Consider the following 22,544-nt stretch of genomic DNA (forward strand, 5'->3'; position numbering starts at 1 on the left):
AATAGTGATAATTTACCACAATCAGACCAATATTTACAAAAAAGAAGAGCATAACAGGCACAGATGGGAGTTTTTCTCCTTTCTAAATGGCCAAAGATGTCTTTGTGTACAATCTGGGATAGCTGGGTCTATAAATGCTGAGCGTTCCCGCATTTGTTGGCTTACACCGGCTGACAAAAAGCTCCAGAGTTGTCCGAAGATCCTAAGCCAGTAAAAAGGAGTGACCCAGAAGTTATTTCTTGTACCGCTAAGAAGCCACAACGTTATTTTTTTACTCTAAACTTGGGTGAAGCAGGCTAGAGGCTAACGTTGAGCTAACAATGCTAACAGTAAATTAGAAACAAATCAAAAAATACATCAAGCTACTTTTTCAATTACCAACAGCTCGTATTACAGTGAAATAAATGTATTTATCTACTTATCAACTTCGTGTTTCTGAATCGTCTTGGCTCGTCATCTACAGCCCTCTGGTGCTGACCCGTAACTCGCCACAGCCACGAGTCATGCAACGGGAGCGAAAGAGTGAAATGGACTGACGTACCCTAACGTAACCACAGGGTGTCATTTTTCCGTTCTTGCTTCACACCCCTTTAAACGTTGTTTTGCAGGAAATCGTGTTAGACCACTTGCTTTTATTAATGCCTTTAAATGTGATGCCAAAGAATGTTTTCTAACATTTCTCAACCACTTCCTCTTTTTATTTTTTTGCAACAGCAAAGACCGCTGAAACAATCCCTGAGCAAGTCGTTTTGTCGGGAGAGTTTCTGGAAATGTCTTCTCCTGTCCGTCCTCATGTACGGCTGCATGGGAGCGATGGTCTGGTGTACCGTCACCAAGGTGACGCGCCTCACCTTCGACAGCGCCTTCAAAGGGAAATCCATGATGTACCACGACAGCCCCTGTTCTGACGGCTACATCTACATCCCTTTGGCCCTGCTGGGCATGCTCTACCTGGTGTACCTGGTGGAGTGCTGGCACTGTCACGTGAAGAACGAGTTGCAGCACAAAGTGGACGTGGAGGGCATCTGCGAGCGCATTCAGAGGATGCAGCAAGCTAAGCCTTGCATCTGGTGGAAGGCCATCAGCTACCACTATGTTCGCCGAACTCGTCAGGTCACGCGCTATCGCAATGGGGACGCTTACACCAGCACACAGGTTTACCACGAGCGGGTCAACACTCACGTGGCTGAGGCCGAATTTGATTACGGTCACTGTGGAGTCAAAGATGTTTCCAAACAGCTCCTGGGTCTGGAGAAGTCTCCGCTTACAAAGATGCGTTTCACCAAGTGCTTCAGCTTTGCCAATGTGGAGTCCGAGAACTCATACCTGACACAGAGAGCCAGGTTTTTCACGGACAACGAGGGGCTGGATGACTACATGGAGGCCAGAGAGGGAATGCACCTGAAAAACGTCGACCTGAAGGAGTACGTCATGGTGCTGGCTGACCCGGAACATCATCCCTGGTATCTGTCTCACTACGTTTTCTGGTTGGCATCGTTCCTCACGTTCTCCTGGCCTCTCAGAGTCTTCACCGAGTATCGCACTGCATACGTTCACTACCGTGTGGAGAAGCTTTTTGGGCATGATTACCTCCCTGTGACTCCATGTGATGACCGGCCTTATTGGCGTCGGATTCCTCGTGTGAACACGGTCGACAGCACTGAGCTGGAGTGGCACATTCGCTCCAACCAGCAGTTGGTTCCCAGTTACTCCGAAGCCGGCTTGATGGACTTAGCCCAGCGTCCGTCTAACTTCAGTGGGATTCGTCAGAACTGTGAGCGTTGCCACAGAGCCATCAGCTGCTCCTCTGTCTTCTCCAGAAGTGCCCTCAGCATCTGCACAGGCGCCAGCTCCCGCATCCCCTTCAGTGGGAGCCGGTTCTCCTTGGCACGGCACTACGGCTCCCAGAGGAGCTGCTTCTGGAGGAGCGGCAGCCTGGATGACCAGGAGAGTCCCAGCGAGAACACCCGCTGCCTGTCAGAGCGCCTCGCCACAGACGAGGAGGAGCCTCCGCACTACGAGGATGCCCTCTGCTACCCCGTTCTCATCGTCCACTGCAGCGAGAACTGTCACAGCCACAGATCCTTCCACAGAAACAGCTCTTGTGTGGAGACCTCTTTATGATTGAAACAGTCACTGCTGAAACAGCTGTAGCATTAAAAAAAACACTCAGAGCGCAAAAAAGTCCGTAGGAGTCGTGGTATCAAAAACAACTACCTGAATGTTGGAAGTGAAGATCGTCGAAGCAATAACAGCGGTTAATGGATGCAGAGAGATCACCAAACCAACAAAACCTACATCATCTTCCAAACCACGGAGACAAAGACTGTTACACCACCGCCACTGCTTTGGAGAGCTCATGTGAGCACTGCATGAAAACAGGAGCTGCTGTTACCTCATTAGATCTTTACAGAAGGGGGAGCAACTTAATATCTCACCTTCCTTCTCAATATTTCTGCCACGCAATAAAGTCGAGGTGAATTCTAGGATTTTCTGCAGCAATAAATAACAACAAAAATCCTCTAAAAGCAAAACGAGGAACATGAATGCAGATCAAACAGAGACACTGATTAAAATGGAAGCATAAAGTATAAAAAGACAAATTAAAATGACTAATAAGCCGTTTTGTGACTTTTAAACATCTCCATTACTTATATTGCTGTAATTCAAATTTAATGTCTGTTTTTTGTTAATCAGCAAGTTGTTTTCTTTTTGTTTTCCTACATAACTCCTTTAAAGCCACAAACGACAGACTTGAGCTTCCTTTCAGTTCCTTTTGTGAGAAAGAATGAAGACTGAAGAACAAAATGCATCAGGTTGAAACAAAAAAGGCCACGATTCTTTAAAATCAAACTAAAATTGCAGCTATTTTCTTCTTCTTCCTGAACACAAGATTTGTGCAGGTTTGACTGTTGGTGCTACATGGCAGCTCCAGGTAAAAAAAACATGTTTCTGCAACAGTTTAACCTTCAAATCTCTGGTGTCTATGTGTAAATATTTTAATGCAATTAAAAACAAACTTATGAAAATGGTTATTTCCCTGGATCCACACAGGAATAAAAGACAAAATATTGTAACACTAAGACTGTCAAGTCTCATGTGCATTACAAAAATAAATAATAAACAGAACATATTGTCTTAAATTCACTTTTTTTTTGCTGCCTACTGCCACTAAAGGTACCAACAACTGTGCTACAAACGGATGAATTAAAAATCTATAAAAATTATAAAATTATTTAAAAGATCCTTGAATTTGCATGATTTTTTTCTGCAGAGACCTGTGGAGAACCATAAAAGCACCAGCATAAAAGTAAACTACGTTACTTATGTGGTGTGTTAAAAGAGTGTTTAATAGTGATATTTCACAGTCATGTGTGCTTAATGTGCAGGAATTACAGCAGCTCAAACGCTGCCTGAAGAAACTCTGAACATTAATGTTTATTCTGCATTTGCTTTGAAGACTCACGACTCCTATAAATGGATTTTACAGGCAGTTGATGCAAATGTGTTAATGCACTTACATTTACACACAAACTTCATAAAACTTTTTTAATAATCCAACAGAAACATGTATGCAATGTAACACATCTTGTATTGTGCACATGATGCAACAGAATTGTCTGAATATTGATGTAATTATTTAAATACTCAGACATAAACTTCTGGTAAAAGAACATTTAAAACGTCATTGGTATAAAATGAGCTGTATCATTGACTCATTTACCTTTAAAACATTATGTGTCTGAATTTATGCTGGAAAAATTAAAATTGTAATAAATATCTGAGGCTCCTCTTGTGTGTTTAAAACCGTTGCTGATGTTGAACCTTTGAGTGTCTCAGAGAACAGTAAAAAAGTAAAACACGTGATTTATTAATTGTATTCAGATTATTTAGTGTGATTTGGGGGAAAATTTGATTCAGTGATAACCGGGTGAAACAGATCTTACTTGGTGTCAGGTGCATTTTCGTTCAATTTCGTTCAGTACTCTAGTTGCAGTTCACTGGATGTCCGATAGGTGGCGGTATATTCAAACTTCTACGAAACAAAACCCAAATCAGAAGAGTCGACGAAGTGCAGAGCTATTAGAGGTTATTCCATCGGTGAGTGTATAAAATATCACAAATCTTTAAACCTTACAGCTCAGACAAACTAATCATATTTTAAGTTGCAACACCGCTAACCCGCAGTGCACTGTACGTCAACCGAATAAGCATCCACGTGCTAACTGGCTAAAGCTAGTTAGCTGTTCTTGTTTCAGCTTCGATTAAATCAGTTTCTGTTTCAGACTGTAACCTGACTAAATTAACACTCAGTTGTTTACAAGTGCTTAAGTGTGAGAGGAACATCAACTCAAGATGCTGCTAATTTCAAAGTACGATAAGTCAACTGGACAAGGGTACAACTTCCGGTGACATCAAAACAACTTCTACGTTTTAGTTTTTGATCATTCTTTGCTCGTATCGTTTTAATTAGTTTTATCCACCTGTTTAAATTATTTCTTAATTTTTTTTAAACCAGCAACAAAAACCAGGGATGAAGTAATTTTCGACTTTTATTTTGAAGGCTATGCTAGGTTAGCCAACTTAAATGTATAAAATCCAAACTCAAAATTTTGATAGATTAAAACACATTATTACATTTTAGCTATAAATTGAAAAACGTGAATTTAAAAATAGGTGAACGTTTTTAGCTTTAAGGAGTTAAAGAAAGTCTTATTTTGAAGGGATATCAGTATTTTATTTATTTATTTTTATTCTTTATGGAAAACCGAATTAAGGGAGTCCTCACCAAGAGGCAGCAAAATATACAGTTACAAAATTAATCAGTTACACGAGTAATATAAATAGAAAAAGTATTTATATGTGCTTGAAGCACAAAAACAACTAAGGGGATAGCTGACAAACGACTAAAACATGTTTGAAAATATGTAATGTTAAAAATGCTTTAAAGTAATGAAGTCTTGCATGGACATATTTTAGATGCTTAAACATTTAGTGAAACAAAAACTAAAAAAGAAATCAGTAGAATATTAGTTAATGTTTAATACCGAAAGCATGAAGGCATACTGAGAAATTAGTAGTTTGGAAAAAAAATAAGCAAGTCATTAAATAAGAATTTACGTGTTAAGTTGCGCAGGGTGTAGCTCTGAGTTTGTTTTTTTATCGCGTTTTTAGTGACTGGTTGGAGTGCCCACATGCAGAGCCTGGTGGTGCAGGTACTTGCCATGAGGCAGCTGGGCCGGCTGAACCCTCGTCACCTGCTGGCTGCTGGATATGGACTCAGGCTGACCGAATGGTGCCCACGAACCATTCACACCCGCCAACTGTGGGGCTGCTCCGCTTTCCCAGCGTTTGGCGCTCACAGACCTTCTCTCAGAGGCAGAGATGCTGTCAAGGCGTGGTCGGTTCATCATCTGAGGTTTAAAAGCAAGAAGAAAGGCTCTTCCAGGGCTACGCAGGAGGAGGAGGAGGAAGAGGATGAGGATGAAGCTGACTCAGAGGACAGTGATTATGAGGATGATGACCCAAATTTACCCAAGGACTATAAGGATATGGAGAAATATGTGCAGTCTTTTCGCTATGATTTGATCTTAAAGTCTGGCCTGGACATCGCACGCAAGTAAGTCAGAGAAAAACGAGTGATTAAATTTACCTGAAAAGATCAAAGTTGTTATTGGAGAATAATTTTCCTTTTCCAAATCAAAGCAAAGTCGAGGACGCCTTCTACAGCAACAAGCTTCACCTAAACGGACAGAGACTCATCAAGAAAAGTAAATCGGTGAGGTTTGTCTACTGCTAAATGATTTATTCTGTAAATGTACACATTTGTGTATCTAACCCATGTTTTGTCTTTAATCCAGATTAAAGTTGGGGACACCTTGGACCTTGTCTTGTCAGAGAACAAGGAAGCAAACACGGTTACGCTGATGCGAGTCGTCCTCAGAAAGGTTTTAGGTGAATCTCAGGATGGAGACAAACACAAAGTGTCCATAAGGAGGTGGAAATGTCTTGAACTTCCTATGGACGAGGTATTCAAACCATGAACTCAGACTGACTGGTCCTACTAAGTAGTAGAAGACTGGAGTTTAAATGGTCTTCGATGCTCCAGATCTCCAGGGATGTGATGTTTATAGCTGCAGACATTAAGTGGGTAAATGGGAAACATTCTAGCTTGTTTTGGGTTTCGGCTGTGATACTCTGCCAATAAAAGTAAATGATTAAAGTTGTGAACTTGAAATCTGATGTCCTCCCTTTTCAGAACGTTGTGCAGAAACTCACCAGCAGTATTTAATCAGCTTACACGGCAGTATTAACTCATCTAGATGATCTGCGGAAGTTCAAATGATTATCAGAACAAAGAAAGAAATGAGGCGTGTTTGCTCATCGCACCACAGGCTGGTCTGACGCCACAATCCTCACTAGGGTCTAGAGAATGGTCAGACTGGTTCTAGATGATAGACAACAGCAGCTCTGGTTCCTACCAAGGTCTGCAGAAGAACTCCAGCCGCAGAAGACCACTGCAACGACCTCCAGTCACCAGACCTCAGTCCAGTCCAACAACCGTTGGGATATGGTGGAGCGGGGGCTCCTCATGGATGGACCAGAACCTCTGAGGACACCTTGTTGGATCCACAAGAATTTTTGTGGTTCTGAAGGTAAAATGAGGTCCAACCTGTTAGTGAGTGGATCAGCTTTATTTAATAAAACAGTCCAGATGTATTTCGTGGTATAATTGTGTTTTTATTAGAAATGAGTTACCATGATCATCGTCATGTTAAATTATCTGTATAATATAAACTTCTATAAGAAGGTTTTAATGTGCAGACAAGTCCGATCAGTCAGATAAGGACAACATTTGCTTTTCTGCTCCTGTACATCAGAACAATGGATTTTTATCCAAGCAATTCCTAATTAAAAATGAACAATCTATAAAATATTGCACTAACATTTTATAAATCAGACAATTAAAATCTGAGACCACGGTTCTCGACCGGAAAAGGGTGGCTTGCCAACTCCGGGTCGGGGGAGAGGTCCTACCTCAAGTAGAGGAGTTTAAGTATCTCGGGGTCTTGTTCACGAGTGACGGTAGGAGGGATCGGGAGATCGACAGGCGGATTGGTTCGGCGTCTGCAGTGATGCGGACGCTGAGCCGATCTGTCGTGGTGAAGAGGGAGCTGAGCCAGAAAGCCAGGCTCTCGACTTACCGGTCGATCTACGGCCCAATCCTCACCTATGGTCATGAGCTTTGGGTAATGACCGAAAGAACGAGATCGCGGATACAAGCGGCCAAAATGAGTTTCCTCCGTAGGGTGGCCGGGCTCAGCCTTAGAGATAGGGTGAGGAGCTCGGACATTCGGGAGGGACTCGGAGTAGAACCGCTGCTCCTCCGGATCGAAAGGAGTCAGTTGAGGTGGTTTGGGCATCTGGTCAGGATGCCTCCTGGACGCCTCCCTGGGGAGGTGTTTCGGGCATGTCCTGCCGGCAGGAGGCCCCCGGGTCGACCCAGGACACGTTGGAGAGGTTACATCTCCAATCTGGTCCGGGAACGCCTTGGGGTCCTGCCGGAGGAGCTGGTGGAGGTGGCCGGGGAGAGGACGGTCTGGAGCTCCCTAGTTGGGATGCTGCCCACGCGACCCGGACCAGTGGAGGAAGACGACGACGACGACAATTAAAAAAGGACCCGAGAGTCCCTCAAACAGTGGAAAAGCTGTTACCCATCAGAGCCCGTGAGGACGTCTGTCATAAGCTCTTTACTTTAAATCCATTGTTGTTTTGTACACAACAAAAAAAACAAAACAAATAATCTCCCGATCCAAACAATCAGCGCCCTGCCTGTCAGTTCATTGTTGTTAAAACAGTGGTGGCACAGTGCTACATCAGTGAGTGCTACAGGTTCCTGCCACGCCGCCGTGAGAAGGTGTGCGAGCTATCGCTTTAGCAACTATCCTGGTTATCGTCTTTAAGGCTACGACAACTAAACGCGTTACGCTGCCACAGCTTTTAAACAGGAGCAGTTACCTTTTTATTCTAGTAATAAAACTACACAAACATCTGCAGCTGAAACACGATTAAGAACTTTCAGACAACAGCTTGGCTCCGCCCACATGGGACAGCGTGATTTCAGCTTATATTCTGAGCAATAATCCAGGACGGGAAGTGCTGATGGACTACAGGATACTGTAACTAGGACACAGTGCTCGACCTCTTGGCCTTTTTAAGAATGTCACACTTCTTGCGGTTGGGACGCCGGCAGCGTTCGTCGATGCTCGGCACACATTCATAGTGCCACACCTCCTCCATCTTATCCACAGGATACACGGCTTCCACGTAGTGACGGATCAGCCTCAGCCGGACCGGGTCCAGCTGCTTCTTATTGCAGGCGCCTGAGTGATTGTACTGCAGCCGCAGGTTCTCCGAGGTGAAGAGCTCTGGGAAGAGGCGCACCAGCAGCCGGGCAGCAAAGTTGCCGACGGAGAGACTCTGCTGGACGATTTCCCGAACCTCGGTGTCGGACAGCAGGTAGACAGGGGGGACGGGGAAGTCGGGCTTGGAAACCGTCAGTCTGTCGAGAGGAATCTTACAAAAGTCTTTGCTGCTTTTCTCGAGAGGAACAGGAGGAACGTCAGGATCCTCCCTCGTGTTGTCTGGGTTGAACTGGTTAATCTGACAGAGGAACTCCTGCGCCGACTCCTGGCCGTAAACTTTGCGCTGCTGCAGGTAGGACCTCCTCTGCTCTGTGTCTCGTCTCCTGCACCTCTCGTCGAGTTTCCCGACAAATTCTAACATCCAAACTCGGTCGTTCTTGGCTTGAGGGTAGACCAGCTGCACATAATGACGGATCAGATTGACACGGACCGGGTCGAGCTGCTTTTTCCCAAGAGAACCGCTGCAGTTGTACTGCTTCCTGGTGTTCTCGTGAGTAAAAAGTTCAGGGAACATGAGAACCAGCAGCCGGGAGGCGAAGTTACCGATGGACAAGCTGCACTCGTAGTTGATCTTCAGCTGCATTCTGGACAAGATGTACTCCTGGGGAACTGAAAAGTCAGGAAGAGGAATCTCCAGATTTTCAAAATCCACAGGTGTCAGCAGCGACTTCTTGGACTTGCGATTTGGTCTTTCGTATTCACTCACTTCTGGAACGTTGCTGATAGAACCGTCTTCAGGTGGGCTGCTCATGTCGTAGCCCTCACAGTTCATACTGTCGGGCTCGCTCCCATTTCCGTTACTGTGCGGACTCTCCAGAGCATCTTCCATATGCTGAATACACACTGGAAGCCAGCTGTCCTCGGGCACCTCGGGAAAATTGGCCTCCATGTACCTTCGTATTATCTCCATCTTGTCAGAATCCAGGATCAGTTGCCCGACGTTACTGAAACCGCCGGAGCCTTCGGTCGTTTTCCCCTCTTCAAAAACCTCAGGGAAGAGACGATGTGTCAGAAAAATCACAAAGTCTTCTGGGGAGGAGAACTCGTCCAGCTCCTCTGAGGTTTGTGAGTTTACTGCAGCGTCCGATCCCGTCTGGCTGGCCGGCTGGTTATCCAGGGACACCTGCTCCTCCTGACCCTGTTCATTAATGAAACAGTAAGTCTGGGGATCCTCCGTTTTTATCCCAGCGGCCGGGACTGTTTGCTTCCTAGTCAACCGAGCGCTCTCCATGTCCCTCTGCGCCCAGAAGCGATTAAAGAAGTCGTTAATCTGAAGAAGACACTCCTCCTGCCACACGCTGCTGTTTTTGACCGAGGGGTAGCAGACCTCCACGTAGTTACGGATCAGCTGCAGATGCAGAGATTCTAGAGTCCTCTTGCTCGCAACGCAGTCGTGAGAGCACCCTTTAGATTTGAAAAGCTCCGGGAAGAGATGCACGAGCAGCTGACACCCGAGCTCGCCGGCGTTGGACGTGTGCTCCATCAGCTGATTCAGTTCATCGTTCGTGAGCAGATACTCGGGGGGAGGCTGGAACTCCATCGCATTCTCAGCTGGTTTCATGTGCTTCTTTATGCGCATGACTTCCAGGGTTAGCAAGTCCACTTTGCTGTGCAGCTGACTCATGCTTGAGTTCAGTGTGTTGAGGATAAAAAACATTTTCTCAATCAGTGGATAAAGACTCGGGTCTGCTGACGTCCGGCCTGAGGAGTCTGTGGTGGCAGAGAAGGTCTCCAGGGGCCCGTTTTGCTCCAGACTTTGGAGCTTCGGTGAAAGGATGCTGTCGAGTTGACTGAAGCCGCCGTGATTAGCGAGCTGCTCCACACTCGGTGTGTTCCTCCTCTCTGAAATCCTGTGCGAGATGCCGAACAGAGGCTTTCTGTAGGAGGATCCGGATTTCTCCAGGAAGCCGGGCCCCCTGTCTCCTGTCGTTGTGAGGCAAAGAGGCTCGTGTCTGCTGCTTTCCACCATCAAACGCTGCCTCATCTGTCAAAAACAAACAAATCTTAAATAAGCAACAATGAGACGCACATTAGTGTAACGTAGAAAACATACAGTACCGCGCTAGTGACTCTGGCTCTCTTGCTGCTGGTTGAGTGATGTGTCGCAGGGCCGATCTCTGCTGACGACCTTTTACCGACGTCTGTGACCCCAGAAGATCCTCCTTCGTGTCCCTGGAATGACTCACAAACAGTAAAATCTTCTTGCTCCTCCTTAACGTCCTGGACATACTTGTGTTCTGTAAATGACCCAGAATCAGCAACAAACACATCACCACATGCAGAGATACGAGAGCGAGACCTACCCTTTTCAAGCATCGCTTCATTTGAATGTTCTCCATGCTCGCAGGAATTCATAGCCTAGAAAGAGAATTTCATACATGTCACTGATTTATTTCAAACGTAGAAAACGTGATTAAAAACGAGTGAACATAGTTTTGCTGTAAGAAGATAATCAAAACCAGAAACAACGAGAAGTTGAGCTGTGAATATTTGGCAGTTAAAGAGCAAGTCACCCCCAAATCAACTTTTTTTTCTGATCAGCTATATAAATGCGTGTCTAATCGTGCCGCAGACACGTGTAGTCAATAGTTTTGCACTAAAACTGTCAGTGCTGTGCCGTTGTCAGGTAAAAACTTTGCGCTGCATTTGAATTTAAATCTGCCATCGCTACTGGCTAAGATGTACTCTAGAACATTAGCTGGTACCATATGATGTCACAATGTCGTTGTGAGCCTGTGTGTGTTTGTTAGCGGCTCCGCCCTCTCGGCCCGCTAGGCAACAGCATTTGTTGCATTTTTCAAACAGGAAGTGGGAGTGGAGTAAGACTCTGGTAGGGGGTGACTTGCTCTTAAAGGTCTTTTTCTAACATGTATTAGTGTGAAAACTTTATAACAACCACTTTAAGAATAAGGAATAATTTTGCGACTTTGATTTAATAGTTTGTGAGAATGTGATAATAAAAATAGCCAAGGATAATTAATATTGAAATCAGTTGTTTTCACAAAAACGAGCGGCTCTGCACCATGTGGCTCAAGTCATTCATTCATTTCACATTTTCCAGTAGTTTCACAGCTAATTATGTCCTCTCTGGGGCGACGGTGGCACAGGAGTTAAGTGCTCGCCCCGTAATCGGAAGGTTGCTGGTTCGAGTCCCGCTCAGTCTGTCGCTGTCATTGTGTCCTTGGGCAAGACACTTAACCCACGTTGCCTGCTGGTGGTGGTCGGAGGGACCGGTGGCGCCAGTGCTCGGCAGCCTCGCCTCTGTCAGTGCACCCCAGGGCAGCTGTGGCTACATCGTAGCTCATCCCCACCAGTGTGTGAATGTGTGTGTGAATGGGTGAATGACTGATTGTGTTGTAAAGCGCCTTGGGGGGTTCTAGGACTCTAGAAGGCGCTATATCAAATACAGGCCATTTGCCATTTATGTGCAGTGTTGTTAATAAACGGAGCTGCTTGTGGGGGGAAACTGAATTCAATCAGCAAACGTGGTACAAGTTGTTCTTGTATCTTTCACGGATCTGGAAGCAGAATGATCTCATGCCTCCAAACTCGTGATATTTCCCCACTCGTCACCAGCTTTACAGAGATGACATTTTAAAATGCAAACCCGTTTATAGACGCAGGAATTACGATCCGCACTAAACCACGGTCGGGGTTAAACATCTACTATTAAATGTGCTTTGAATGATATCCTGATTTTATGGCAGCAACGTACACCGTGTTTACTTTTTGTTACACTCTGAAATGAACTACAAATAAATAAGTGTTATCTTTATGAGAAACACACGATCAGCTGTTTGTAGCCGAAACACCCGCCAGGTTATGCTTGAGTGTGTTCTTATGAGCGTTTTTAAAAAAAGTAACAACTTAACAGTTTATTTAGCTTTATAAAACAAATCTGGATTCTTTTCTGAGGACTTCGGCGGAGCGTTACAAGCAGCCACTTCCTCATTCTTCCGCCCCTTAACGTTTAAACCGGATCACCGCCGAACCCGCTGAACTATTCACCAGAGCCCGAGGAGGTCACTGATTCAATCCACCGCGAGTGTCCGAGCTGTGATTCCTCACCTCTGCTGCGTTTGGTTTATAAACGTTAACGACACGGTAATGTTTGCGTGGATGTGCCTCCCATCTCTTCCTCCTACTAGTAAAATTAACGGTAAACGCGCGTGACCGGCGGTCGGAGCTCACCTTTTCGAGTCCGTGTCATCCTTTAAGGCCGTTGGCGAAGCACCGGACATGTCTGGAAACTGCTCACGGTAGTTTATTAACAAGCAACTGTTGTTGTTAATGTTAATGTTTTGTTTTGCTTTTCTTGTTGTGCTTTTCTCGCTCGTCTTCTCGGCTATCTCGCGGGAAGTGACGGGGCGCGCGCTTGCTGCGTCACTTCGAGAGGTGGGAAGTTCAGCTCATTTCTGTGAGTCGAATCATCGGATCAGCTCACCAAAAAAAGAACTGTTTTTAGCTCCCGGACGAACTGTTCACAGCTAATGTACATCTTTGATTGTGTCTACCACTGTTAGTAAAACAGCTAGAAATTTATAAAAAACGTGCAAGTGCTCAATACATTTCAATTCATTTCAATTCAATTAAAAAATACTTTATTAATCCCAGATGGAAACTGATTGCTGTAGTAGCTCAGAATAATAATAATACTCAAGTCATCAAAGAGTTGTTGTATATTACAATGGCTATTGGCAGGAAGGATCTCCAGTAGCGGTCAGTGTTGCAGCCAAACTGAAGAAGCCTCTGACTGAAGACACTCTTCCGTTGTCGGACAGTCTTGTGAAGAGAATGCTCAGGGTTGTCCATCATTTTCTTGATTCTCTGGAGAATCCTTCTTTGCATTTTCTCCTCCAGCGGTCCCAAAACTGCAGAAACTCTGGCTGAGTCCTTGAAAGGGCTTGGAGTTCCTCCATCTTGTTGGCCAGTGATCTCACATTGCCCATTATGATCGATGGAAGAGATGGTTTGAATTTCCTCTTTCTCTGTCTCCGTTTTGCTCCCGCTCTGCACCCACGCTTCTTGTGTTTTAGCTCATTTGGGATTTGTGGCTTCAGTTGAGGTATTATTTCAGCCTTTCTAATGTTAATCAGCTGCTCCTGATTGTAAACCAGCTTGTTGCCATGGTTATGCATCATAACAAATGCTTAAAAAGAGAAAAAAGCTAAAAAATAGCAGTAAAAATCCTCCAAGCTTCACAGCACCAGAAACAGAAAAGTAAAGTGTAAAAAAAATATAGTTTTTCTTGAGAAACTAGAAGAAAAAATGCCCAAGAAAAGGCAAAACTTACATATAGTCAACAGAGCTACTCCAACATGCAGCCACCCAGAGCAGCGCAGTTCCGGAAAAAAACTTTGTGAATTTATACAAATACTTTCATACGAACAATCATCCAAAGGGATTAATTATGCAGTTACAAACAAAAATCCCCAAATACCAGTTGTTTTGAGAGCCTTTTTGTTTGAACGGTGTAATATTAATTTTATAAAGCCATATCTTTTAACAACTTGAGGAAATATCTTATAATTAAATTTACACTTATGATTATAGAATTTTGTCACAAGAATAAAAAATACGATTTAAATAAATGTATCATGCTTTTTTAAACACACTAATGGTACATCACAAGAATCCCGCTGTATCCCACATACAGTGGGGTGTGATGACGTAGCCTGCACAATGAATGAATGAATCATTCTCTGTGCAGAATTAAACAGAGGATGAGTCTGGTAGGCCAGGCTAGTGACGACGTAATAAATTGCATTTACTCTTTTTACTAAAATCACGTAGCATTTCAGTTTACTTACAGTTTTAAAGCAGTCACATAGGCTGATTGTAATAAAGTATTTTACAGAATAAAAACATGGAAATTAGAACCAGAAAGTGAAAAATCACCATTGGGCCAGGCGCAAAGAAGGAGGAGTTTCCTAAAAAAAAAAAAGAGGCGCGTAAACTCCGCCCCTCAGCGCAGTTTCGTCTCAAGTTATGTTAATGATGCAGACCAGAGTCCACCCAACACAGGCTAACAGCAAAACCATCTTTTACACGAATTCTGACGATTTTCTACAAAAAGTGAAGAAACATCTGGAAACTGCGTCCATACAGGACCCGGCAGCTCCAAGTAAGAGACAGCTTTATCGTGTATTTCAGCTGTGTTAGCCGCACTAGCTGTTTTAGTCATGCTAGCTGCGTTAGCTCGCACAAAATTAAACAAAACACATGTTCAGCAGGTGGAAGTTAGTTTAATAAAAACTTGTACTATTTTTTTGAGTTTCCAGATAAAGTTTTCATAGTTTAGTAAGGTTGTATAAATATTAGCCACAGTGCTAGTGTTGGTTAGTGCAGACATAACTGATTATAGTCTCACATCAGCTGATTCTGGGGCAGGTGTTTTGTCCAGAGATGTTTGTTGATGAAAGAAGTAAAATTAAACGTATTAAAAGTTTAAAGGCTTTTCTATAAACTCACATTAAATCTGAATGCTAGTCCAGCAGTTTACCAAAGGCATTCGGGTAGACACGAGGAAGAGATCATCACTCAAGGAAACTTTTAAGTGATTTTTATTTTATTCAGAAGGAAAAATGAAATTGATCAACAACAAATCTGTCAAAACATGAATGAAACGGAGCAGACAAGGGTTACTAGGGTTATGCAGCATAATTATAAGTCCCACTCCTTCCACGTGAACAATGGTGCATTTTCCTTATCACAAAAGTCTAGTCTGTTTTTTGTTTTCCTTTTACCTGTTATCAGTTTTGGGTGTTTATTAAATACTGCGGCTGTGCTCAGGTGAGTAAGCAGGTCTTTCAGTTCAACATCCTGAGTGCTCAGATTCTGAAAATACAGAATGTTACCAGAATAGGGCTCATGATGTCATGATGATGTCTTTCCGGAACTGCGCTGCTCTGGGCGGCTGCATGTTGGAGTAGCTCTGTTGACTATATGTAAGTTTTGCCTTTCCTTGGGCATTTTTTCTTCTAGTTTCTCAAGAAAAACTGCATTTTTTTGGACACTTTGCTTTTCTGTTTCTGGTGCTGTGAAGCTTGGAGGATTTTTACTGCTATTTTTTTAGCTTTTTTCTCTTTTTGAGCATTTGTTATGATGCGTAACCATGGCAACAAGCTGGTTTACAATCGGGAGCAGCTGATTAACATTGGAAATGCTGAAATAATACCTCAACTGAAGCCACAAATCCCAAGTGAGCTAAAACACAAGAAGCGTGGATGCAGAGCGGGAGCAAAACGGAGACAGAGAAAGAGGAAATTCAATCCATCTCTTCCATCGATCATAATGGGCAATGTGAGATCACTGGCCAACAAGATGGAGGAACTCCAAGCCCTTTCAAGGACTCAGCCAGAGTTTCTGCAGTTTCGGGACCGCTGGAGGAGATAATGCAGAGAAGGATTCTCCAGAGAATCAAGAAAATGATGGACAACCCTGAGCATTCTCTTCACAAGACTGTCCGACAACGGAAGAGTGTCTTCAGTCAGAGGCTTCTTCAGTTTGGCTGCAACACTGACCGCTACTGGAGATCCTTCCTGCCAATAGCCGTTGTAATATACCGTAAATCCTCAAATACAGGCCCGGGCCTGTATTTGACTCAAGCTCATCAAGCTCCTGGCCTTTATTGGAAGGAGGACCAGAATTAGAGGCAGGCCTTAATTTCTATTTGAGCAAAATGAACTAATGGTTCTCTGGAAATTTTGACAATTAATACTGCGCCCACATTTTCAAAGTTAAACACATTTCTTTTAACAACGGTAGTTTCTGCTTCAGCCCTGTCCCCCCTCCCCCTGCGCAGCGGCCGCAAACTCACTGATGCGCCTGCAGCCTCTCGGAGTTCCTGCTGCTCTAAACATTAAAATAATTATTTAATTTTCTGTTCCTCACTTCTGATTACCTTCAATGGTGTCTGTTTGTTGCAACCAGCAGGTACAAAAACTAACTTGTTTTTATTTGACTATTTTTCTGTCCTGCCTGTTTATTATCTTCCTGCATCTCCTCTCAATCCTAAAGAAAAACTGCTACCTGGGTTCATATATATTCACCTCATGAGTTACCTTTGAACTGCAGTTCTAAAAGATCTACCGACCGCAAAAACAGCGGAGTGCTCGCCGGCTGCATCAGTTAGGTGCGTCACCGAGGACAAAACAGGTGATGCGCCCTGATCCACGCATCAGGCACAAATAAAAGAACAAAAGACAGAAAACATAAAAGGAAATGAGCCGACATGAACGATCGCGTGTTAAATTTTATTTTGAGGTGGCGACACCTGATTTGATAATGTTACTGTGGTCGTGCTCAGGACGCAGATGTCTGGAGCGCGTCAACAATCAGAGCTTTGCATGCGCAAGCTGGTTAAGGTTAGGATGGGGGTGAGGGGAAGGTTAAATTGCAAGAGGGTAAACGTCACAATTTGGCTAAATGTCCGTTTTATGGCGGGTGTCAGTGCCGACGCTCTGGCACAGCGCGTTGCCTCCCGACGCGCAGGGGCTTGTCACCTTCTGACAGCAAGCTGCTGTCTTTTCCGTGGACTGCATCTTGCCGGTCATTATCACGTGACAGCGACTAGTCGATGCCAGGCATAAGAAGTCACTATAGAGCGGTGAAGTTGACTAGTGACTAGTTCATGCAACCTCTGCTACTGCTCCCCAGAGTGTTCTGCAGCATAATTAGCACGTTCTCTTTGAACTTGATATCACATTTTCGCCTCCTCTTCCTCTCCGCACGGTTAAAGTTACCCTCGCAAATCAAAAGTGAGACGGATGACACAACCGCCCCCCGTACTTGCTTGTTACCACATTCCACCCGGCCACAATAAAAAACCGGCCATTATTCACCTCCGCCGACTCCGGCCAAAATATGAGACCCGGCCGTTAATTAAATACAGGCTAATATTAGAGGATTTACGGTACAACAACTCTTTGATGACTTGATTATTATTATTATTCTGAGCTACTACAGCAATCAGTTTCCCTCTGGGATTACACCTGAGAGCCTTTAGCGAGCATTGTTTGTGTTAAGCAGCATCCTCAATATTCAGGAGTAAACAAAAACAGACATTTGATGGTTTCATGAGTCACATAAAAGAATCAGCAATTTGATGTGGCTTGGTCACAACTTCCCATTTCTACTCACTTCTGCATTTTACTTATTTACCTGGAATAATGTTGCCATGTTTTCTGCTGTAGCTGTTGCAGTTAATTTTGACATATTTTACAAAAGCTATAGTTTTATATTTGACCAGCATCTAAAGTGCAAGCATTAGAAATTATCCCATTTTACAGGATTTGAGCTGCACAGAGCTTTATTATTTCCTTTCATTAATACAAAAAGCTCAATAGTTTTTTCACTTTGATAAAGTTTTAGAAGCAGGAGTCTTTCAGATCAGCTGTGGGAGCTAAAGAGCATAATTAATTGGACAATAGCGCCCCCACGTGTACAAAAACTAAAACTACATTAGGATTTAATTCTGACTCACCTGTGAATGTCTGTCTTCTTTTTCTCAGTGACAGTAATGCATGAGCAAAAATGTTTATTTCGTCGACTTCCTCTTTCACCCGAAGTTGGTGAGACAATCTCTTCAAAGAAAAACAAGGATTAATGATTTTCTTTTGCAGGTTTTCTTTGATTATCAATACAGGTCAAATTAGACCCACAATGAATACATGAAAAACGAACTTTAAAGGTTACAGAGTTCAGATTTTTCTGGCATGAATCTGACTGCCGCTACGGGTTTTGGGGGGAATTATTAGAGAGCAGAATTTAATGAATCATCATCACACTGTTGCATGAGGCATTTCTGATTTGCAGGATAAAGAGGATACCATTAAACAGGACCCGAGACGAGCTTCCTCTGATGTCAGAAAACCTCCCCAAACCATAATTCTATGTTAATCACTGGCCACTCCACGCAGCCAGTGTTCTGTCTTCAGCCACAAATATGTCGATGCTGTAACAAGACAATGTGTGGCTCTCATTATTTGGCTAATGAGCTGTCTCCATGGCAGTCTGATCCGTCAGCCAATGAAGCGAGCAGGTTCTGTGTAGGAGGAGGGGGGCTTTATGTGGCCCGGGGTCAACCAGGCGGCGGCTTGGGATGAGGGGCCGGCGTGCAGCACTTAACACGAGGAAGGAGCTCGTTAAAGTGTCGTTTTTGGCCAATATGCTCGTCGGTGTCGAAGAGGCCAATCAGCCATACTGTTTCCACCTCAGGAGAATGACTTACATCCATCACTGTCAGCTCTATGATGATATTAGCAGGTGTTTACTGATGGGCTATTCAGAAGAAGATGAATGGAGATCCGAACATCTCTCCATGCCCTGACTCACCGAGTCGTTTCATACACAGACTTGTTCCTAATGGGGCCGAAGTAACGAGGCTGCAGCAGACCTGTTCTTGTTAAACAGAACAAACGGAAAATCGGGTTGCACAAAAGGTTTAAAGAGCAAGTCACCCCCTACCAGAGTCTTACTCCACTCCCACTTCATTTGAAAAATGCAACAAATGCTGATGCCAGGCAGACCGAGAGGGCGGAGCCGCTAACAAATACACACACACAGGCTCACAATGACATTTTGACATCATAATGTACCAGCTAACTTCAAAGTGTACCTCTTAGCCAATAGCGATGGCAGATTTAAATTCAAATGTAGTGCAGAGTTTTTACCTGACGACGGCACAACACTGACAGTTTTTGGCAGAATATTTAAATTTTAACTAAGATGCACCAAAGTGCCTAATTATTGACTACACACGTCTGCAGCACGATTAGACACTCATTTATCAGCAAAAAAATGGTTGATTTGGGGGTGACTTGCTCTTTAAGCGATCAAAATCTGCAGAGTGCAAAAAAATCATTTAATAACCTGTGGACACAAATGGAGCTCTTAAAATCAGGACAAGATGTTTTCACAAGTAAAGTCAGGGTTCCCACGCATCCTGGAAAACCTGGAAAATGATAGTCCAATTTTCCAGTCATGGAAAACACATGGAAAATGGGGGGAATTGCTAAATGTCCTGGAAATTTTTGAGTTGTCCTGGAAAATAATTTTCCCTCCTTGTGGATAAACAAACGGATTAAACATTTTGGGCAATATTGGACTGTAGCGCTTCTCCTTTAATTTCTGCATCTAGCTAGCACAGTGCCCCACATGACGCTTCCAACCAATCAGATTGCATATTCCCCTTCAGTTCTAGTTCCACTTCTGTTTTTCCAACTGTCTTTTTTGCTAGATTTACAGATTTTTCACCCCTAGATTTATTTCTCCAAAGAAGGGCCAAAAGTAGCGACTCGGTTCACGAGTATTGCTTTATCTCAGTTTATAGATTGAGAGGTTTCTCTCTTTCTCTCTGTTGAGTGACAAAGGAGCAGCGGAGAGCTTTTGTTTTTGTCACTCATGTGTTGAGACGAGCGAACATGACGAGAGCTTCGGGATAGCAACGGATAGCAGGTAGTTCTATCGTCCGACAGCAGAAACAAAAATATGTGAATGAGAAAAATGTCATGAATTCGATTCTATCAAAAATACTAAGTATGTGCTCAGAGGACAGAGCCTCAGCTGTTCATACTGTTTTTAGCTAGCTACACAGACCGCAGCCAGGAGGCAGTGAGAACTGAAGACTGGCATGGTCATTTGAACAAAGTTTTTAACGTAATTAAATTGAATTCAACACGGCTAAATTAATAACTAGAATGAATTTAAGTGGTAAGTATATATTTATCATAGTAATGCTACGTACAGTCCAGACAAAAAAGGTAGCGAACAACTACAAGTACTTATCTCTGAGGTAGAAAAAAAATTTTTTTTCAGGTCCAATATGTCTGTGGTGTTAGCGGGAGATATTAGCCTAGTCATCTACCCTGAATCTTGTTTCTGGATGACTGGACTAACCTAAAATGACCAATAATTGAACAACAAAATGCAGTTTAACATCCAACTATGTTAAAAAAGCAGTAAAGTGTAATGTGGTGTGTACAGTAAGTATAATACATAGAATAGGAAAGATATGAAAGAGCTAAGTAACAATAGTTACAATCTTTCAAAATATGTCTTTGTGTCCTTTATAGGCAGGAGTGAGTGATGTCAGAAAGACGGTGCAAATTCAAAACTTTTCAAAACTGGCTTTTTACTAGCCCCAAGACTGTCTGCCTGTGTGTTGGGGTTTACCCCGGGGGACAAGAGGGTAGCTTCCCTGTGCCTTCGGGGCGGGGAACGGGTCCTGACTGTTGTTTGCGCTAATGGGCTAAATATCATTTCAGAGTACCCACCATTTTTGGAGTCCCTGGGACGAGTGCTAGATAGTGCTCCATCAGGGAACTCCATTGTCCTACTGGGGGACTTCAATGCTCACGTGGGCAATGACAGCATGACCTGGAGGGGTGTGATTGGGAGGAACGGCCCGCCTGATCTGAACTCGAGTGGTGTTTCATTAGTGGACTTCTGTGCAAGCCGCAGTTTGGCCATAACGAACACCATGTTCTAACATAAGGATGCCCATCGGTACACTTGGTTCCAGGGCAGCCTAGGTCGCAGGTCGATGATAGACTTTGTAGTCTTATCATCTGACCCACGGCCATATGTTTTGGACACCCGAATGAAGAGAGGAGCGGAGCTGTCAACTGATCACCACCTGGTGGTGAGTTGGATCAGATGGCAGGGGAAGATGCTGCATAGACCTGGCAGACCCAAACGCATAGTGAGGGTCTGCTGGGAATGCCTGACAGAAGAACCTGTCAAGACGGTCTTCAACTCCCACCTCCAGCAGAGCTTTGACCATGTCCCGAGAGCAGTGGGGGACATTGACTTCAAGTGGGCCTTGTTCCACTCTGCGATTGTTGAGGCGGCTGTTGCTTGCTGGGGTCGCAAGGTGGCCGTGCCAGTCGTGGTGGCAACCCCCGTACCCGCTGGTGGACACCAGAGGTTCGGGGAGCCGTCAGGCTGAAGAAGGAGGCCTACAAGGCGTGGCTGGTCTCTGGGTCTCCGGAGGCAGCAGACAGGTACCGGATATCCAAGCGGGGTGCAGCAGTGGCAGTTGACAAGGCAAAATTTTGGGCGTGGGAGGAGTTTGGTGAGGCCATGGAGAAAGACTATCGATCGGCTCCAAAGAGGTTCTGGCAAACTGTCCGCCGCCTCAGGAGAGGAAGGCAGTAACTTGCTCACACTGTTTACAGTGGAGATGGGGAGCTGCTGACGTCAACTGGGGCTATAGTCGGACGGTGGAAGGAATACTTTGAGGAGCTCCTCAATCCCTCCTATGTGCATTCCGAGGAGGAACCAGAGCCAGGAGACCTGGAGATGGACTGTCCAATCTCGGTGGCAGAAGTTGCTGAGGTAGTCAAACAACTACACAGCGGCAGAGCCCCAGGGGTGGATGAGATTCGTCCTGGGTATCTCAAGGCTATGGATGTTGTAGGGCTGTCGTGGTTGACACGTCTCTGCAACATTGCGTGGTCATCAGGGGCAGTTCCTGTGGAGTGGCAGACTGGGGTGGTGGTCCCCATCTTTTAGAAGGGTGACCTGAGGGTGTGTTCCAACTATAGGGGGATCACACTCCTCAGCCTCCCTGGAAAAGTCTACTTCAAGGTACTGGAGAGGAGGGTCCGATCGATAGTTGAATCTCAGATCGAGGAGGACCAATGTGGTTTTCGTCCTGGCCGTGGAACTGTGGACCAGCTCTATACCCTTGCAAGGGTGATGGAGGGGACATGGGAGTTTGCCCAACCAATCCACATGTGTTTTGGATTTGGAGAAGGCTTATGACCGTGTCCCCAGGGGCACTCTGTGGGGGACGCTCCAGGAGTATGGGGTGGGTGGCTTTCTGTTAAGGACCATTCAGTCCCTTTACCAGAGGAGCGTGAGTTAGGTTCACATAGCTGGAAGTAAGTTGGACCTGTACCCGGTGAGGGTTGGACTCCGCCAGGGCTGCCCTTTGTCACCGGTTCTGTTCATTACCTTTATGGACAGAATTTCTAGGCGCAGCCGTGGTGTGGAGTGTGTCGAGTTTGGTGGCAGGAGAATCTTGTCTTTGCTTTTTGCGGATGATGTGGTCATCCTAGCTTCATCCAGCTCTGACCTTCAGCTCTTGCTGGGTAGGTTCGCGGCCGAGTGTGA

The 22,544-nt window shown here is 44.6% G+C and overlaps 4 protein-coding genes across 7 annotated transcripts in view; 3 read left to right on the top strand and 1 right to left on the bottom strand.

The window, feature by feature from the left end:
• Positions 1 to 3,780, top strand: part of LOC107396117 (transmembrane protein 151B) — a 44,161-nt gene extending 40,381 nt beyond the window's left edge. For both annotated transcript variants that reach the window (XM_070547094.1, XM_015975667.3), the window contains one exon: positions 715 to 3,780. In XM_070547094.1, coding sequence (XP_070403195.1) covers positions 793 to 2,124 — 1,332 coding nt within the window. In that variant the 5' untranslated portion in view covers positions 715 to 792 and the 3' untranslated portion in view covers positions 2,125 to 3,780. The remainder of the gene's footprint in view (positions 1 to 714) is intronic.
• A 183-nt stretch (positions 3,781 to 3,963) lies between these two features.
• On the top strand, positions 3,964 to 6,238 carry mtres1 (mitochondrial transcription rescue factor 1). Its single transcript, XM_015975671.3, has 4 exons — positions 3,964 to 4,101; positions 5,176 to 5,620; positions 5,707 to 5,779; positions 5,862 to 6,238. Exons 2-4 carry the CDS (start codon positions 5,196 to 5,198, stop codon positions 6,042 to 6,044), a joined length of 681 nt encoding a protein of 226 aa, XP_015831157.3. The 5' UTR covers positions 3,964 to 4,101; positions 5,176 to 5,195; the 3' UTR covers positions 6,045 to 6,238.
• bend3 (BEN domain containing 3) lies at positions 6,092 to 12,804 on the bottom strand. 3 transcript variants are annotated; one of them, XM_054730166.2, is made up of 4 exons: positions 12,618 to 12,804; positions 10,730 to 10,784; positions 10,485 to 10,663; positions 6,092 to 10,410 (listed from the first exon to the last, which is right to left on the bottom strand). In XM_054730166.2, the coding sequence occupies exons 2-4, from the start codon at positions 10,779 to 10,781 to the stop codon at positions 8,185 to 8,187; spliced, it is 2,457 nt and encodes an 818-aa protein (XP_054586141.2). In that variant the 5' UTR covers positions 10,782 to 10,784; positions 12,618 to 12,804; the 3' UTR covers positions 6,092 to 8,184. The 3 variants fall into 3 exon arrangements, with proteins under 3 accessions (XP_054586141.2, XP_015831151.3, XP_054586140.2); XM_015975665.3 differs by lacking the exon at positions 12,618 to 12,804 and adding an exon at positions 12,495 to 12,589; XM_054730165.2 differs by having other exon boundaries at positions 10,485 to 10,784.
• Positions 12,805 to 14,011: 1,207 nt separating this feature from the next.
• Positions 14,012 to 22,544, top strand: part of sobpa (sine oculis binding protein homolog (Drosophila) a) — a 98,942-nt gene continuing 90,409 nt past the window's right edge. Inside the window, exon 1 of the mRNA XM_070547093.1 lies at positions 14,012 to 14,550. The gene's annotated coding sequence lies outside the window, so the exon portion shown is untranslated. The remainder of the gene's footprint in view (positions 14,551 to 22,544) is intronic.

This window comes from Nothobranchius furzeri, chromosome 18, assembly GCF_043380555.1.
Source record: "Nothobranchius furzeri strain GRZ-AD chromosome 18, NfurGRZ-RIMD1, whole genome shotgun sequence".
Lineage (NCBI taxonomy): Eukaryota > Metazoa > Chordata > Actinopteri > Cyprinodontiformes > Nothobranchiidae > Nothobranchius > Nothobranchius furzeri.

Excerpts from the sequence above, each read along its gene's own strand:
- mtres1 (XM_015975671.3), top strand. The coding sequence starts at position 5,196 with ATGCAGAGCCTGGTGGTGCAGGTACTTGCCATGAGGCAGCTGGGCCGG. Across the intron at positions 5,621-5,706 it reads GGCCTGGACATCGCACGCAA|CAAAGTCGAGGACGCCTTCT; the intron begins GTAAGTCAGAGA and ends TCCAAATCAAAG. Across the intron at positions 5,780-5,861 it reads TCATCAAGAAAAGTAAATCG|ATTAAAGTTGGGGACACCTT; the intron begins GTGAGGTTTGTC and ends TCTTTAATCCAG.
- bend3 (XM_054730165.2), bottom strand. The coding sequence starts at position 10,781 with ATGAATTCCTGCGAGCATGGAGAACATTCAAATGAAGCGATGCTTGAA. Across the intron at positions 10,411-10,484 it reads GAGCCAGAGTCACTAGCGCG|ATGAGGCAGCGTTTGATGGT; the intron begins GTACTGTATGTT and ends TGTTTTTGACAG.